The sequence below is a fragment of the Stegastes partitus genome, unplaced genomic scaffold, assembly GCF_000690725.1.
Source record: "Stegastes partitus isolate 25-593 unplaced genomic scaffold, Stegastes_partitus-1.0.2 Scaffold1056, whole genome shotgun sequence".
NCBI classification, from domain to species: domain Eukaryota; kingdom Metazoa; phylum Chordata; class Actinopteri; family Pomacentridae; genus Stegastes; species Stegastes partitus.
Window position 1 is genome coordinate 1 of NW_007578787.1, and position 19,123 is coordinate 19,123.

Below are 19,123 nucleotides of genomic sequence, written 5' to 3' on the forward strand. Positions count from 1 at the left end.
ACAAACAAACAAAAACACTCTGACTCGAAGACTTTTATAGAATGAAAAATGCCTAATTTTGTCAAAAGTTAGATTTATAGTCAAGAATGATGACAGGAGTTGGTTTACACCTGTACATTTAATCTGAATCGGCATTAATTCCTCCTTCATATTCTTATTTTCCCACTTTTTTGCCCCCCGTCCTAAACAGGCAGCAGACAGCCTAGTCATTTCGTCTGCATAAAAGCTTAGCAGCACAATTCACTGCGTATGTGCTTAAGCCAAGATTTTGGGTGTGTGGTTACGAGTGTGTGTTTGTGGCGAGACCTTGACCTTGACTGCAGTCCCTAATGGAGGAGGCTGTTCTGTGAATGACTCGAACTCCCCCCGCCGTACAGCGGTATGTAGCAGCCCATAAAGCATGCTTACGTCCCACTCTGGTTTCAGGGAGTGGAGGCCCGAACCCCGCCTCTTCCTCACACTCTGAAATAGCCACGTCCTTGTCCCCACACGGAGCACAGTGTGAGTCGGGTGTGTATATATGCGGCCGTGGTTGATTGAGGAGCAGATTGCTGGTGACAGGTCACACTGCGTTCCGTCCCTCCGACCCCCCAGATTAGCGACCCGAGGCCCCCACGCTGCCCTCCCCTCCTCTGGGCCCCCACCTGTTAGGATCCCTCTGCTGCTCCGAGCTTTCCCTCTCTTACACACACACACACACACACACACACACACACAGTAGACAACCTGCATTAACAGAATTCTCTTATTTCTCCGTCACTCACCCCGCAGGTTATAAAGGCCATTACGAGTCGCTGAGGTGCATGCGTGCGTTTGAGTGTGTGTTGCCTGGCTAGGAATGTGTGTGGGTTGAAAAGACGCCTGTCACAGCATGCTCTCATAATTGCCCTCTTAGCCAATTATCCCCCATTTAAAAGCAAATCACCTGCTCTGCTCCCATGTCCACACAAATGCGCGTACTCACACCACACACACACACACACACACACACACACATGCACATACACGCGATAAATAACAGAGAAACTTAATATTTGATAATTGTTTGTTCCTTAGTGATACGTTTGTTTATTGTGCTGTATTGCTTTTCTCTGTCGGCACCATTCACACGTTTGTGTCTTCTCCTTTCTTCAGATTCTGATGCACACCAAAGACATGGTTCAGAAGGTGGGTTATGAAGTAATTGTTGTGCAGATCTTATAAATGTAACACAAGAAAATGTTTAAAAGACAAATAAATGTGGATTAGAGCTGGACAAAATGGCCTAAAATGTATATCGGAATAAACTGTTAAAGTCCTCTTTTGTTTCTTCTAATTTCTTGCTCCCGGTGGTAAAGATTCTTACCTAAGAGTAGGCAAATTGAATTGCTAAACTTTGAGTTAAATGTCATTAATTTTAATAGCTGTTATCAATGTAATGGCATAAATGTAAGTTATGTTTTAGAAAATTATGTAATTCAGTGTTCCTAAGTTATTAATTAATTTTTTGTCCTTTGTCTTTTTCTTTATTTGTGGGTGACTCAGATGAATCTGGAAGTCATCTATGGAGATACTGACTCCATCATGATCAACACCAACAGCAAGTCTCTGGAGGAGGTCTTCAAACTCGGCAATAAGGTTTGTTTTATATAATTCTGTATTTACAGCAGTGAGATGTTATCTGCTTCCTTTTCGGAGGTTTAATTTTCATTGTATGTGTGTTTTATTTCCAGGTGAAGGCAGAGGTAAACAAGCTGTACAAACTGCTGGAGATCGACATTGACGGCGTGTTCAAGTCACTTTTACTGCTGAAGAAGAAGAAATATGCAGCCCTGGTAGTGGAGCATCACGGGGAAGGGAGATACAGCGTCAAGCAGGAGCTCAAAGGCTTGGACATTGTCCGCAGAGATTGGTGTGATCTGGCCAAGGAATGTGGCAAGTACGTTGGATGAACCCAATGCAACTGCAATGGCTTTTGGCCATCTTACAATTAGTGTCCCACTGGAATGTTAACATACAAATCACTTCAAGGCACTCAGAGGGTGTTCCTCTTTAATCATCTGAAGTCTTTGTTTTGGATGATATAATGTGTTCCGCTCTTCCCTTCTCTTCTTCCAGCTATGTGATTGGTCAGATTTTGTCTGACCAGAGTCGCGATGTGATTGTGGAGAACATCCAGAAACACCTGGTGGATGTGGGAGAGAAGGTAGCTGATGGAGCCATACCACTCAACAAGTATGAGATACACAAGGTGAGAATGTGACTGCATCTCTGTATTTCTGTGTTTACATAAATAAGACAGGCTTAAGACTTGTCTGTGGAAGCTGTGTTGGGAAGCCAGTTGTCTTCAGGAATTGCTGCACTTAGTGAGTACAGTGTACACAATGTAAGACTGATGAACAAGGTAGTGTGAGAAATGTGCAGGAACATTTTTTTGTGTTTCTCTTTCAAACTATGGGAGTGTTTATGCTTTATTCTGTGTAAGCACTTTTTTTTTTTTATTGCTGTCCATTCATAATTACTGTCTTATCTTCACTTCCCCACTCTCTTCCTCTCCTCCAGGCACTGACAAAGGATCCTCAGGACTATCCAGATAAGAAGAGTCTCCCTCATGTCCACGTGGCTCTGTGGATCAACTCTCAGGGTGGCCGTAGGGTCAAAGCTGGAGATACAATCTCTTACCTCATCTGCAAGGTGTGTTCATACAAGAGAGACATAAATATCCTGGCTTTCCAGATACTCATCATTTTTTTTGTAGGTTTTTCACAGTTGCGATATATAACCACAGTGTAACTGTAGAAATCCATCTCCTTTTACTTTTAGGACGGCTCAACGCTGGCAGCCAGTCAGAGAGCTTACGCTCTAGAGCAGCTTCAGAAGCAGGAGGGTCTCACTCTGGATGCACAGTACTATCTGGCCCAGCAGATCCACCCTGTGGTGTCTCGCATCTGTGACCCCATCGAGGGCATTGACGGTGTGCTCATAGCCACATGGCTGGGTAAGTTAATAACAGGGTATGGTAGGCTGCAGAAGATTGTACATTACAATTTGAAGAATGTCAGGTTTGCGGTAGAAAAATAGCAAATTACACAAATTAGTGGGGAAAAAAAAGTCAAAAGTTCAAGTGAGAGTTGTTAATTAAAATGAAACCGGGGAAGTGTTTTAATTAGTGTTGTTGACATCACTTTGAATAACATTATTGTTAAACGATCACAATTTTCATTTGCATTTTTACGATAATGCAATACTCCTATTATTTTATAAATAACCGTTGACCATGAGGTATTTTTGGGGCACAGTTTACTTTGAGTGTTAGTGCCAATTCCCTTTGCAATAAAATGACTTCCTGTTTAGCAGTCTGTTGACAGCTGAAACTGTTAAACCCAGAAAACCTTTCACACCTAAAGCCACAATAGCCTATTAAAAGTGCAAAATAGATGTTTCATTGTTTAATAGCTGTAAAACTGTGGTTTGGGTTGGAGTCCCTATGTGTAGACCTGTCTGTCGATGAGCATTTGTTCTAATCACTCTAGATTTATGTGAAATAGTCAGAATGAATGATATTGTCTGTCTCAGGTCTGGACCCGAGTCAGTTCAGAGCTCAGCAACAGCACCAGAGGGAGGAGGAGGCTGATGGCATGCTGGGAGCACCCGTCCAGCTGACTGATGAGGAGCGCTATAAAGACTGTGAGAGGTTTACTTTCACCTGTCCTCAGTGTGGCACTGACAACATCTACGACAGCGTCTTCGAAGGAGCTGTGAGTAGATGTCTACACGCACACATAATTAGCAATCAAAACGTCCTCTGTTCTTCTTCTGGTGTGTTTTTACAGGACACCAAATTATCACGTTCATTTCAGTTCTTGTTTGGACCAGAGAGTTGCCTTGGAAATATTATGTAATCTAATTAGCTTAAGCTGATTCACAGTAACAGGTTGTGGAGTCAGAAATGTGTGTGTGTGTGTGTGTGTGTGTCTGTGTGTGTAGAACACACACAAAGAACCTCACAGAGAGATGGAGAAGATCAAAAATAAGCGAAGGCTTTTATCACTAATGGTGTGTTTCACTGGTGTAATGCATTAATCGGAGACATGAATAAAGAGTATGACAGTGGGAGATTGGTGTTTCCAAAGGCATTTCAGTAAAACTTCCTGTGAAGGATTCATGCTTTAGTCATCCTCCATATTGTGTCTCCGTCTGTATTTTTAGACAGCTGCCTGGCTCCAATACGGACTCTGTTTTCATTGGCATAGTTTGGACTGCACAACTTGAAAAGCCTTTCCTTAACCCCTGCCGCTCTGCGGACACACACACATGCACACTGGTCTCCTACCATTTGTCAGGCCAAGGTCGTGTGTGTGTGTGTGTGTGTTATCAGCGTCTAATGAGGAGCAGGGCACGCAGCTTTTTCTTGTCTGGAAGACACTAATAAAACTGACAAGCCTCTGTCCTCGACTGGAGGAGAGGACTTGCATTAAATTATAAAAGGAATATTACACAACACTCCTTAAAAGGATGATATCATTACACACCTCAGCAGTTTCTCTGGTATGTTTTGCTGAGGTGCATTCACACTTGCACAACAAACAGTATATTTAGTTGGAATGCTTGTATGTATAGAAAAAGAAACAACCTGCTTTTAACAGAATATGATCTTGAATTATTGGTTAGCTGTCTTTTAGGAACAATGTGAAACTTCAGACTATACACATCCTCTAATTACTCGTGTTAATTTTCCACCATGTGTCAGAAGCCGGTATGCGCACACACACATACACACACACAGAGTAACTGATAAGACAGTAAGTTAATTAAGGTGGCGAACATGGTCTAACAGCTCAGTGAGAGGGGAGGACAGATGGGCCTTGACTCCACCACTGAAACAGAGCCAGCGATGGTAGGAGGAGGCGGTGATGGATGATGGAGGACAGACAGAGGAGGAAAGTTGTTTGATGGGGGTAGCGGGAGAGAGGGATGAAAAGATTAAGTGTGGATAGAAAAAATCTGGATGGAGCTGCAGGGATTTCCACAAGTTCATTCTTAATAGAGTGTTACGTATCCGCCACGGGCAGTTAAATCAGCAAACTGTGAAAGCTGCACATTATGATACGCAGACTTCGACGAAAAGAGTCTGGTTAGACAGTTGACATCGTAAACCTTTTGAAATTGTTTTACAGTTTTGCAGAAGTCTATTTAAGGTGCAGTGATGAGGCAGTAAAAGTGACAGTTGGTTGGGGTGTAGACAAACACTGAGAGCAGCGAGGAGTGTTTAAAAGATACGATCCGTGTATTGCGATATTTGAACTTTTCTCATAAGTCTCACAGAAACACGGGACGCAAAGTACTTTGAATGTTTTCATTTAATTGCTGAGTGATAAAATATCTGTCAAGCAAGTGGTGTGTAATTTTAATAAATACAACTTGTTTGGGTGGGAGAGTTTGCTTGTCAAAATGAAGTTTGGAATGAAACAAGAGAGATAAAGAGCAGAAGGGGGGGACGATTCTGGAGAGAGAAGAAGGGAGGTTGCTTTCATCCAGAGCACACTGAAAAAAATAAAACAAGAAGAGGAGGATAGACTGAGATGAGGAGGGTTAATGTGTGTAGCCGCCTACAGCATGAGGGAAATGAGTTGATTGAAGCAAAAAGGAATGATATAGAGAAGTCTTGTGGCTGACTGGGTGGGGGGTGTCACTTGCAGATTTTTGTGCCACCAAGTTCCCTGCAGAAACCTTTTTTTTTTTTTTTTCCACCGCTGTCAACGCAACGGGTAAATGGAGCTCAGGTTTAAAGAAGCAATGCACTGTGGCTACTTCTTTTATTGCATTAACTATAAGCCTTGCTGTCAAGGATACTGGGGTCACGGTGACCTGTTTTCTTCAGGCTACAATAAAGTTAAAATTTACTAGGCACAGGGGTGCTTTAAGCTCTTACACCTTCCGCGTTTGACATGCTCTTTGTGGAGGCAATGGCCAAGTTCCCATTACATAACTGCTTCAGAATGACATCGTTTATATTTATTCACAGAAAGATCAGATCACTTTATCAGATGCCCTAAATCAGGGGACATTCCAAATTCCTGCTTTCTGTTTTATTTACTTATTTTGACAGTAAAAATAGCTTGGCTTTAGTTGAAGACGTCGAATGCGTCTATGTATTGAAGAGTAATTTTTCTGGGACGCCGACACGTTTTCTCTTTTTCAGGGTCTGAAGTTGGAGCCCAGTTTGATGCGATGCTGTCACATCCCCTGTGGAGGTTCCCCCCTTGACTATTCCGTCAACATCAGCAACAAACTTCAACTTGACATCCGTCGTCACATCAAAAAATACTACTCTGTGAGTATTTCTGTGTTTCTATGCCAGTTTGCCTGTTATTGTGAGGTTTTGATAAATGCAGCAGATCCTGACAAAAAAAAAAATACACTCAAAATTATGCACACTAAAGCACACAAAAACATTCATACAGTTAGTTTTCCTTCAGTATGTAATGCTGCAGCCTTTCAGACAACACAGATAGCCTGCTGATAATCTGTTTTCCAAATTTTTAAACCCTTTTCTCATCATCTATCTGTACTGTAGATGTAAAAGGAGGATATCTTTAGTCCATAAAAGCTACATTTAGGCTTGCTAAGCATTGTAATTGTTGCATACCACTATCTGTCAACACATTCCTAAAGAAATTAAATTAATGCTTCGGCTGACAAAATACAAGCTCAAGCTCAGAGAAGCAGAGCTGTGTATAATGAAATAGTCAAAACCTGTGAAAATTGACCTTCCACAAAGTGTCTGTGAAAGGGTTGGACTGTATTTAACACAATGGGGGATGCAACAGATGCAGTAATGTTAAAAAGATGTTGGACAAAAGATGAAGGAAACCTCAGCAGGGCACTGCGCTGACATTTTCAACCAAAGAGCACACTATGTGTGCAGAATGAAAAGAGCTCCATAAAGATTTGTAGGAGCATGATCCATGAAAATACTTAAATGGCCATTCTTGCTTTGAATACCAAGTTTAACATACTCATGCTGTCGTTTTAGATTATGAGGTGAAATTTAAATGAGACATCAGGGGAACTGTGCCATTAACTTATCAGTAAAAACTGACAATGCAATAAATCGAACATATCTGCCTTTAAAGATCAAGCCAATTTGTCTCTTTGTGAGGCAAATTACTGAGAATGTTGGATGATAAGCTTTACAGGGTGAATCATTTTTTGCAGTTTGACACATGGACAGGTTGTATTGCCTGCAGCATATTTGCAAGATGTGAAAGTATGGACCATCAGTTCTCTACACAGGGTTTTTCTGGAATTATTGGTGATGTCCAAAGAGATTTTAGCTACCCCTGAAAGAAGCGTTTCATATTTATATACTTTCAGATGTATAGACATGTTATCAAATATATGTGGAATATGCATTCATGCATGAATTTATTCAAAGCTGCCACTATTGATTCTTATTAACCAACTGATCATTTTACTTAAATTGATAAGTCAATTTATATACCCAAATAAATACTTATCAGATAGAGATAGAGGCACGACTGTTAGATTTCTACTGTACGTTTGCTACACCTCACCTGAAGTCATTACATAAAAGCATGGACCATTATCTCACAGTGTGCTGACATATGGGAACACTGGACGAACCAACAATATACCCAGGGTTTTCACCTGGCGTGCCAAACCGAAGTTGACCCCAGCCCGCCCCTAAGCATCAGACACACAGGTTTTTTTGAACGACTTACGATAGGATGGAGTTGTTGGAAACTGGAAAGCTTACCAGTGACATCTAACATTTGCAGTTCTTATTGAGTCAACATTAACTCAGCCTTGGGTTGACAAAGTTCAACTGGTGAGCACTTTTTTCTCAGGAAGTTATCAGAGAAACGATAGGACACTGCAATCAGTGTGTCACTGGCCCACGTTGATGATCATCTGCTAAAAATGGATTGCTGTCTGCGTGACCACACACTGCTTGTTAAAGCTCTGTTGCCCCGTTTATATACATCAGCTGCTTGTTTGCGTCAAATAGTCCTAATGCTTGTGCAATTATCCCCATGACTCTGCTCTATGCCTTACGTTGTAGCCAATCCAGCTATTTTTACAGTTGAAATAAGGACCGATACAATGCAATAAGGCAGTTTTCCACTTGTCAGAAAGTGATGGCAGCCCCCAGGTTGTCACTTAATGTTATTAATGCATCAAAAAGACTTAACTGTATTCATAGGGGTTATATTTAAAAAGGTTTAGCCAATGAGATAATTGCAAATGAGAATGTTTCTTTATTTCATATATAAAATGCATTTGTAAATTATATATTACAGTTTAGTTCCATATATAAACAAGGTCATTACACCTTTATACATACAGCATAAACATTATTGCCTATAATGTAATGCCTGATTATGATATAAACTACAAACATTTTTTTGGTTACAATTATTCAGTTACAAGAAAACACTGACGTTTTACAGAGACTTACCTTTGCTATGACCGCCCACATAAAGTTCTGTGTATTTACAACAATATTCGCCTATTCAGTTTTTACCAGATCTGTGTGTCTCTTTACCTGTCCTCTCTACGCCTGTCATTTATGCTGTGAATGAGAGCGTGCTGCGTTGCATGTTCCAGGACTGTGACTGGTCCCAGCTGCTGGATTTAACAACTTCTCAACATAAAGCAGGCAGCAAATCACACAAGCACACACATATTGCTCAAGAGTGCACAACAAGCATCTTGACTGTCTTTAGTAAATAGCACGGGCTGAAAACAACCTCAAGCTGATAGCTATAAACAGTCACTGAGTAATTGTGAGGTTTCTAATCCAAATTAGGGATTATTTGTGTCTTATGCGATAGACTATTCAGCTGTCAAAATATTCATAACGTGCAATCCTAATAGATACTGAGAAAGTAATGTCCAGTGTACCTGCTGAGGGTTTTGTGTTACTTCTCTGTTGTTTTCCAAAGTTGCCCATGCAGTGTCACTCTGATTTGTGTTGCTACAGTATCACACCCTGATATCCACAGACTGATAGATTCCTTTTGGACACAGTAGAGACAACAGTGCAGAGGTCTGGTTGCCACTGTACTCAGCCCACAGCCTGAGAGTGAATTAAACTGGATGCCTGTGTTGTCTTTGTAGAAGACTCTCTCTCTCTCTCTCTCTCTCTCTCTCTGTCTCTCTTCCTCTATCCCGGTAGCTTCCAACACCTTCGTCTTCAGCGAGTGGAATGCACTGTCTGTAAAAGTGTGTGTGCGTGGGGGGGTAACTCTCCCACAGTGCTGAACAGAAATCAATTAGTGCGGTGAATGTGTGGGGAGCGAGTCCCCCTCAGCCCCTTTGTCATGATGTGTGAAACAGCTGCTACCACTGAATACTTACACGTCACACAGCAACACACACACACACACACACACACGCACACACACACACACACCACTGTAGGCTGAACAGCAGTGGACTCTGCACACACAGCGGGGCAATGAAGAGGGGTAATATTGTGTAATTAAGGATTCCTTTCAGGCCGAGGGAGAGTTCAAATAGAGCTGTTTGTCTGGCCAGATAGAGTGAAAGCTCTGTACCTCTGTGTGTGTGTGTGTGTGTGTGTGTAGGTGTGTGTATGTGTGCAGATGAATATACGTACATGTGTGTTGGCGTCTTGAGCTAGGACCACAGAGACATTAATCATTAGTGAAATTACCTCCTGCCCCCCAAACCACCCCTCATCCCCGCGATTATCAATAAACCTGCACCCTGAGAATGGGCAAACACTTGTTCACACACACACACACACACACAGACACACACACTGTTGTCATCCTTCCCTCCTCTCGTCCCGCTGTCTTTGGCAAAATGAGAGATTCAGTTGTTTCCTGAAACACCCAATTCTTCTTTTCCTTTTTTTTTTTTATATATAAACCCCTCCCATCTAACCACCGTTGCCATGGCATTTAACAAATTATTGCAATTACCCTCGTCATGCGGGTCGCCCCTGGAAACGGGCTGAGGGGCAAGAGAAGAAAGGGGGAGGGAGAGAGAGAAAGGGTGAATGAAGACCAGAGAAGGTGATAATCCTGTTTTGAACAAAAGGTCAAATTGTTGAATAGAGAAGCTTTGATTAAGCGGAGGAGGTACAAAGTGGAACCGTTTGAGCTCTATTCAGTGTGTGTGTCTGTGTGAAGGGAGTGCGTGTTTGTGAAGTAGACCGATTTTTAGGTCCATTCACTTTAGAGCTGGAAGTGTTGACTGCTGGAGCACCAAAACCAGCTAGAGGTCTTGTGTGGCGCTGCTGTGTGCGAGTGTGGCAGGTGGATTCCTCTGCTACAGGAGTCATGTCAGAGTGGATTCTCTAATGTGGTACAAAAGAGCTCAAATGATTCATCAGTTAATCAATTATTTTGATCGATAAAGCAATATTTCTAAGTAGTTTTCTAAGATTTTTAACTTTTTTCGCTGTTAATCACACAAAGCAAACAGTTTGAGCTGAGATTTGAGCAGTTTATAAACTATTGCTGCAACTAATTCTGATTTTAATCATTGTGAAGTCTTTTGATTCCTCTGTTGACATATTTATCAAATATCAATGATGAAAATATACCTTTACAAGTTCCTGTAATCCAAGCTGATGAGAAACGAACATGTTCAGTTTTGCAATGATCTAAAACAGAACACAAGAGCAGGAAAGTGATAAATGCATATCTGCTCCTGGCACAAAACCACCAATTTGAAGACTTTTCTGGTACTTTATAGAGCAGTTAATCCACTTATTGGTTCAAGTTATCAGCAGATTAACCAATACTTAAAAACTATCATCAGCTGCAGCCATAATTAACAATACAGGACCCTCAACTAAAATTACCAAACACAGAAAGCGTGAATAAAGGGAAGGAGGTTCAGACTGAGGCTGCGACTAATAGTTATTGTCATTAGCAGTTAATATGTCCATTATTGATTAGTGAATGTTGTAGTCATTTGAGTGTCAGGGAGAAAAAAAGTAAAAATACCCATCACAAGTTCCTAGAAGTCTTTGAATTGCTTCTTCTGTCAGATTAAAAGTCCAAAGTGAATGTTTTGCTTGACAAATGACTGACCTGACCTTGAAAACAGACAGGTGACACATGAAAGAGGGAACGTGAACCCTTGAGCCCTGCATTGAGGAGTTCTGGTGGCTCTGTTGTCCTGTTAGGGGCATTCTGCTGGCATGGTTTGGGTCCAATTTTCCATTAAAAGGAAGGGTGCCTGTAAATCAATACAAACCTTTATCCTATGATGGAACATTTCTCCTTCGATGGGAGTGGTCTCTTCTCTGATGATAATGCCCCCATCCATAGGGCTGGAGGGGTCACTGAATGGTTTGATGAGTGTGAAAATAATGTAAATCATATGTTGTGGCCTTCACAGTCACCAGAGCTCAACCTAATTGGGAGATTTTGGACCAACACGTTAGATAGCACTCTCAACCACATCGTCAAAACAACTAATGAGGGATTATCTTTTAGAAAAATGACTTTTGGAGTCAATGCCAAGGCACACTGAAGCTGTTCTAGTGGCAGATGGTGACCTAACACCTTAATAAGACACTTTATGTCAGCTTTTCCTTTAATTTGTTGCTGTTCTGTAGATTCCTGCAGCTTCGAATAGTAATGAAGAGGATGTTGAAGTCTCAGACCCCAAAGTGTAGTGATGTAAGACAACAGAGAGGCTTTGGGAAGAGACGACCGTGCTAAAAGAAATGAGCAGACAAAGAAGAGGAAGCAGAGGGAGGGTATATTTCGTGGTGGGCCGTGTCGTGGCCTGGTCTTGCCTCTGTTTGGTTAAATTATGTGGAACTCATTTGACGTCTGCATTCAGTGTGTCAGGTATCCACTGCTATAATTATGCAATTATGAGTCTTTATTCTCTCACGTCCGACTGTACTCCCCCACCCCCCACCCCCGCTCTGGCAAAATGCTTCAATTAGATGTTTTTTTTTTCACCCTGCCTTGCTCCTGATATGCTTCTTGTTTTCAGTCCTCTCTATGTGGCTCACGGGTCTTCTGCACTTAATAATAACTTAATTTTTTTTTTTATGCGCATGGCTTGTGTGGATGGGTTTGGGGTCACAGTAGTAGAGCAGAAGGGCATTATGGGTAGCTGTTCTCCCTTTGAACCTCTTCAGGCTTTGCCTTAATAATTCAGTTTAATGCATGTGAATGGTGACCGATTAATATGTTTGTACTTCCACCGAATGCGTTTGCGTGTGTGTGAATTTGTTCCATGGGAACGGCAATGTGTGCCAAGGCTTGTGTCATATAAAACACACAAAAAAGACTGCCATCAAACGGGCTCCCACACCCATACACCTTATCTCCCATCTCCATGAACCATTGTCTGACGTATGTCTTTATCAGAAATGGTGAAGCAGGCTCATTTCCCATGATGCACAGCTCTTTGCACAAGAGCGGCAGAGGTGTTAAGATAATTAGTCGTGGAGATGGGGTTTGTGGGTAAAGCTGTGAACTCTGGGGCTTTCTAATTGATTTGGGACATATGTGTGTGTTTGGTTTTCATTTAGAGGAGATTGGCAAGATCTGTGTGTGTGTGTGTGTGCAGACTACATGTAGCTCTCCTCTCCCCGTCTACACCTAAATCACTTGTTTATGTGGATAAAAACGCAATAAACATCCTCAAAACTGACTTGTATGTGCAGTTTGTTCTGAAATGACATATGTGACCCGTATGCAAACTGTACACATTAAATCAGTTGTGCAGATGCTCTAGATTGTATCCCTTTTAGGCGTTAAAGCTGTGGGATCTCAGGAAAAGTTTCTAAATTTGGAAAATGAAAAGTTCAGTAATTAGGTTGTTGATTGCACAAAAATATCTGGTAAGAGTCACACAAAAAGTTTCAGAAGTTATATATAGATACTGTCATTTGACACACTGTCTTTGATAAAGATTAGGTAATTTATATATCTAGTTTATATTTGTATAAGCCATGATAGTGTATTAGGGGTCGGAATGGCATCATATGTTTCAGATAGTAACGTGACACAGCAATCTTTTCCATAATGGATACATTAGACAAGACAGTAATCTACGATGCATCAGCTGAAGAGGTAAATATACCCCTAAAAGACGAGAAGCAAGACATTATGTATTCATTGCATTGTAATGCGTGTGTGTGCATTATCATTATTATTCAATTTTAAGATTGTGTCAGTTCATTTAATTACTTCTCTGATTTGCTTTCCCCCACTGTCTGTGAAGTTCCTCCTGTGATTTTCTCCTTCTTCACCACAGGTTATTTAACTTCCGTTCACTTTACGATAATTCCTCTGATAAGTGCCACTATAAGTAGTTACAATCTGTTCAGGCTGTCTGCACGTTTTAATGAACATATCGATGTGTGGTGCCATTGTATCGTAGGAGGAAGTGACACAGCACACTGGTATCAATATGTTGTAACAACCATATATCTCACTAACATGTCACCTTTGACTCACATTAGTGGTTCTGGAGGTATTTCTAAGACAGGCAGAAAGAATTAGGATTTTTGTAGATAAATGTCACTTTAAGAGTGCGAGGCATTGCTTCTTTGAGCAGCTTGTTATGCGTACTGGACAGGTTGTAATTGCTGTACAGTGCTTACGAACTATGTCCTCCTTTTCGTTGAGTCATATATTTTGTTTTGCAACGAAGAATCAAAGTGAATGAAACTAAGATTTTTTGTTACTGAAAACATAGGCAAAGAGGCTTGAGCTACAAAACAGAAAGTAATCGCAAATAGGTGTTAATCCATTACAAATATAAAAGCAACAGATATTTTTATAAGTTAAAGAACCAACTGTGGTTAGTCAACATCTGGCTAAAAAACAACATAGACAACAGTATGAGGACAAGAAAATTAATACGAACCCTTTAAAAAAAAGAAGAAAAAATTACTCTGTTTAAAAAAAAAGTCAAGATTTGTTTTTCTGCCAGCGTAAAGCCAAATCTACACTGAAATCTCTCAAAAAGAACTTTCTACATATTTTTAATTGGCTCAGACTCCACGTCTTAGTTAAGTCCAGAATTATTGACTGAACTTAAACGTGCTGTTCATTCATAGATTCATTACAAGTTGACAGACTTTGAGTGTAAAGCTGCTACAAACCTGTCCACAGATACTACTCGTCATTCAAACATTCTAATGATATAGTTTCATATGTCTCAGCAACTTCACTAACTTATTTTCCTGTCTTCATAAAGCCACTTTAAAGTGTCACGTGCAGTACACATGCACCCCTGTAGTCGGCCTCGCTCGTGACAGGATGGGGAGCTTATACGCTATATGGTTAAATCAGCTGTAAAAGAGAAAAATAACTGTTTCTTTTTTAACTGCTGCAGCTCCAAAACTGATCAAGAGACTAGACAAAGGCAGACCAAAAAAATCAATCCGAGAAGCACCGCATGCCTGTATGTGTGTGTGTGTGGGGGGTGTGTGGATAGAAAGACAGGTGCAGTGGTTTACAAGGGGTTTATTTTGAATGAATGGAAGGAGGGAAGGATAGATGGATGTAGGAAAGGAGCAAAGGCGATGATGGCGGTGGGTCTTATGCTCTGTCATTAGTTGGGCATTAACCCCCTCCCCTTTAAACCCTCCTTAGTAATGACAGGGCATAAGAAGCAGAGGGGGGAGGAGGGGTCTGGAAGAATATGGGGAGATTGAGAGGGTTAGACCATAGCACCTGCCCAGGGTCACTACCTCACCCCAGGAGGTCCTAACTACTGCCGTTTTGGCTGTCCACTGCTCTGCCTGTCTGACAGAGCAGGACCCTGACACGCAGCAGCTGAGATACATTGAAATGTAAAGAGAGGGAGAGGGGTGGGATGTGAAGTCAGATGTAAATCTCGCCTCTCTTTCTTTGCTGTCTCGTGCAGTTGTTTTTATTTTACAAACCCTCTTTTTTTTTTTTTTCCCCCCTCTGAGTACTTTTCTTGTCAGATTGTTGTGCAGAATTAGAGCAGCTAAATGGAAGCAACAATTTTCAGCGAAATTTCCTCATTACCAGAAACTGTTTTTAAAGCTTCTCTAGGCAACAAAAGTTTTTTTTTTTCCTCCCTTTTCTTTTCTTTTTTTTTTTCTAGTCAATTTTTAAGAACACCTTTATCGACAAAATAAACGGCAACATGAACACATTTTATAAATGACTAATCACGTATGGCAGCGAAGGCAGCTGTGAATGTGTTTTCTGATGCAAACCTTTCTATGTTCATCTGTTTGATGGAAATGCACCTTATTCATTTGTGTTTTTGTCATATTTACATCTTGGATCCCTTTTAACATTAAAAAGTTAGAGCGCTGAATTGATTTCGTAAAAGTATTTGAGTAATAGAAGTTCTAGGAGTTTCGGTAATACTTTAAAAATCATAAAATTTAAATTAAGAGATTCGTCGGTTTTGCAGAGCGTAATTTAAAACTTTTGGCCTTTTTTTTGTTGTTGTTGTTTAACTTTCTCTTGATAAACTGATTGTTCTAGTTCCACTGAAGTTTGTGGATTTGACAGTTGGTGTTTTGTGTGTCACAGGGCTGGTTGGTGTGCGAGGATCAGGCCTGTCAGAACAGGACCAGACGTTTGCCCATCGCCTTCTCCCGACATGGACCCATCTGCCCTGCTTGTGCCAGAGCAACACTTCGACCAGAGGTAATGCACCTGATCCCACAAGCATCAGGATTTATGCCAACACACACATGATCATGCATTTAAAAAAATACACATCAGAATGGGTGTAGCATACAGGAAAAGCACAAAAAACTGCCACATTACACACATGTAGTGGGCTGCGGTTGAGCTGAATCCACACACACACATGGTCGTATTCTGTACGTCTTTTCCAGGTGATGGTGCTATGGAGCTGCAGTCTCACCTCTCATGTGTACATCTCCGCTCATTAGTGTCACATTTCACCATATAGACGCTCTGATAAAGCCGATCTTCTCTTTGTCTACTCGCTGCCGCGTGTCTGCGCGACTGTGCCCGTGTGCACATGTGCCTTGCCTCCATGTGTTTGGAAGGCGCTAAGAGCTGGATGGTAGTTTAGCCATTAAAAGCATCTGTCTGTCTAGCTGTGGTAGCCGCCTTATGAACACTTTGTTAGTTTGACCACTGGATTTAAAAGAAACACTCTCCCTATCAATTTGAGCATGACGGTTCAATCTTCGTTTTGTCCTCTCTTTCTCTGTCCCATTCTCACTATTCCCGTCTCAACCCTTGCCTTAACTCTCTCCTGTCAATTTTTTATCTTGCGTGCTCTGCTCCTATCTGTCCCCCCGTGGCTGCTTTGCTGTGTCTGGCTCTGTGGCGACAGGTTGTAAACCAGAAGGCCAATTTCTGCTGTCACTGTAGCCACTTAGGCAGCCATTGCTGTGCCTGAGGGCCGTGGCACTTTAAACTGCAGGCTGAATAAAACATTTAACTCTCTGTGCTCGCTCATGCTTCCTTTCTCTACCCTAAAAACTGTAGCCTGTCTTCATTTTACCTCACTGTTTGACTCACCGGCGTTTGATTACATGGTCTTTTTGTGTCCATCTGTCGAAGATTGATTATGATGACGACAAAACACGTGCGCAGTGAAGTTACAAGTTGCTTTGCATAAAGGTAGACAATAGGGTAGTGCGTAACATAAGCCACACTTGATGAAATTCTAAGAACTGGCAATTTAAAACGCAAAAACAAGTGCATTTGTTCTCAACTGTGAGGGTTTTTTATCAAACGGTAGCCAATAGTAACAAGTGCCATGGTCAGAGTTGGTACTTTCTGTAAGGCACAAAGACTAAAGTGCCTCTGTGATATGAAAATACAACACATGACGGTATGTTTTATTCAAGATAACCAGTTTCAATGTGACCTCCGTAATTTCTCAGTTTTAGTGTCTTCTCTAATGTTTTTTTTTTTTCCTGAAACTTCCACAAACGAATCCATGTCAAATATTGCTTATACTGCTTACAAAAGTAAACAAAAGTTGTAAATACAGAAAGTTCTTGCTTTTTTCTACCCTGCTTAACTAGCAAGGGTTCTTATGTTCACTACCTTAAAGGGCAGCTTGCAGATTGTCTAGTTAATGAATATGTAGCCAAAAACTGTCTATGTGTGTATTGCAGTACCGTTCCGTTTTGTTTGTAAGAAAGTTTTATACACACCTCAAAAAACACAACTTGATTGGGATTTCACGAAGGGGAGAAAGGCCAAGCTAGGTCAAGTTTACCAATTGGAAATATGGATCCTAACAGTACTTAGTAGTTTTGACACTGAAGAGGTCAAAAACGTAAATTCATATGCCTGTGATTATGTGATTATGACAAATGTTGCAGAGGTTAGAAACAGGTAAAGATTAGAATAAAGAACAGCTGTCAGAGGGAGCGAGTGAGGAGATAGACAAAGGTAACTAATGTGTGTTTTGCTATCACACATCAGGATATCAAAACTACAGTTTAATACAGGAACTTTGATACTCAACAGATGCTTGTGCACAAAGACTATGTAGGTTCAGTCGTCTGTCTCACATTGTCTAACAAAAAATGTATTTTGGTGCCATATGAGGAGTGAAAGAGGTGTTAGAGAGCTGACTGATTTAGAAGTCTGCAAACACAATAAAAGAAGACTAACGGCAGTAGGTTGCTTCTTTGTCGAGCCCATGGTGATGCTGAAGCAGCTCTGGACACCAAATGAACCACAAAAGATATCGATTTCATGTGGTCCGTACTGGGCTTAGACATCCCATCTAGAGCTCCATCGTATCTCCAGAAACTTCCTGTCTTTCCGCACTCAACGTCTCGTCTCTTCACCTGTACAAAAAGCGCCCAGGCTGGAAAGCTAGTTCTGTTTTTAGGGGCAGTGTGTACTCGATGTCCTGAAACACATGAACACTGTAATTCCCCATGATGAAAAATAGTGAAAGCCAACATAAAAAAATATATATAAAAAAAAAGACCAACTCACTAAACCTCACTACTCATTACCGCCGACTCCTGCAGAGTGGCCGTGGCAGGCATCACTACCTTATGTTGCGTAATAGGAAACGTTGTGGAAAAATAGACGTTTTAGCACCACTTATTCATCTGAATGTCTCCTTTTATGCCTTGTAAAACATAACACCTTGCATTGCCTTTTGAAATGACCATTTAAAGAAATTTAAACCATACATTCAGTAAAAAATTCAACCTGTGAGTTGCTTTTTTAAAAGGTTAAACAGGTGCTCAAAGGAGGGAACTTTAGAAACCCAATGAATACATTAAACTGACATATGACTTAAATGACCTGCTGAAGGAAGTGTTTTTTTACAGCACTGTGATGGAGCAGTCTGGTCATTTGCTTGAAGCATTTCTGCCTTCAGCATAATGTTGTCTTCCTCTGGAGCACCATGCTGCAACACACTAACGGAGTGATGATCAAATAAACGCACAGATGGCAGCCAATGTCAATAAAATGTAGGAAACCTCAGACTAAAAACCAGTTGGTTTCTGCATTAAGGATGTTTCTATCATTTTCTACCCAAATAAATGTGGCTTCACTGACATTTAGTTGCAGTTTTTGTGCAGGAGTGAAGCACCTTAAGAAAGAAGCGTTTCATGGATCTTCTCATGTCATATCGGAACAAACTTGGCCAAAGACTTGTGTGTTTATGTGAAGTTAAATCACTTTTTCAATCTGGTATACAATGTAGGCTCCAAGTGTAAAATGGGGATTTCTACTTTTGTTTTATATATCAGCTGCATGTTGTAACAGAACAATAAATGGAATAATTTCTTTTTTTAAATATCAAGTGTATCCGTGAACAAAATTAGCAGAGAAGTGAAATAGTAGACGTGAGGATAAAAAAAAAAGCAAATTTAAATGAATGTTCCTTTGAATAATTTATGAATTCTGCATTAAGGTTTTGTATTTGAGCCACTTCATTGAAATGTGTTACTTTATTAGCCTTTAATATTTAGGTTGGCACTATAAGCTCATTAAAGACATTGTTCGCAGACAGGGCTGCCGTCTAGCTATACAACACATACGTGCCCTGCTGAAGTGCCCTTAAGCAAGATATTTAAACCCTAATTATTGCCTTTGACCTCCCTTTTAGCGACTTCTTCACCTGGACCAGTGATTCATAGTAGCTACCACTGATTTCCAGT

General features: G+C 40.9%; 1 protein-coding gene across 1 annotated transcript in view; it reads left to right on the forward strand.

Annotated features, from left to right (window-relative positions):
• Window positions 1-1,116: 1,116 nt before the first annotated feature.
• pola1 (polymerase (DNA directed), alpha 1) overlaps window positions 1,117-19,123 on the forward strand; it is a 32,586-nt gene continuing 14,579 nt past the window's right edge. The window contains exons 1-9 of the mRNA XM_008295532.1: window positions 1,117-1,167; window positions 1,525-1,617; window positions 1,713-1,918; window positions 2,098-2,230; window positions 2,542-2,673; window positions 2,803-2,977; window positions 3,556-3,737; window positions 6,182-6,313; window positions 15,531-15,647. Of these exons, the coding sequence (XP_008293754.1) occupies window positions 1,141-1,167; window positions 1,525-1,617; window positions 1,713-1,918; window positions 2,098-2,230; window positions 2,542-2,673; window positions 2,803-2,977; window positions 3,556-3,737; window positions 6,182-6,313; window positions 15,531-15,647 (1,197 nt within the window). The 5' untranslated portion in view covers window positions 1,117-1,140. The remainder of the gene's footprint in view (window positions 1,168-1,524; window positions 1,618-1,712; window positions 1,919-2,097; window positions 2,231-2,541; window positions 2,674-2,802; window positions 2,978-3,555; window positions 3,738-6,181; window positions 6,314-15,530; window positions 15,648-19,123) is intronic.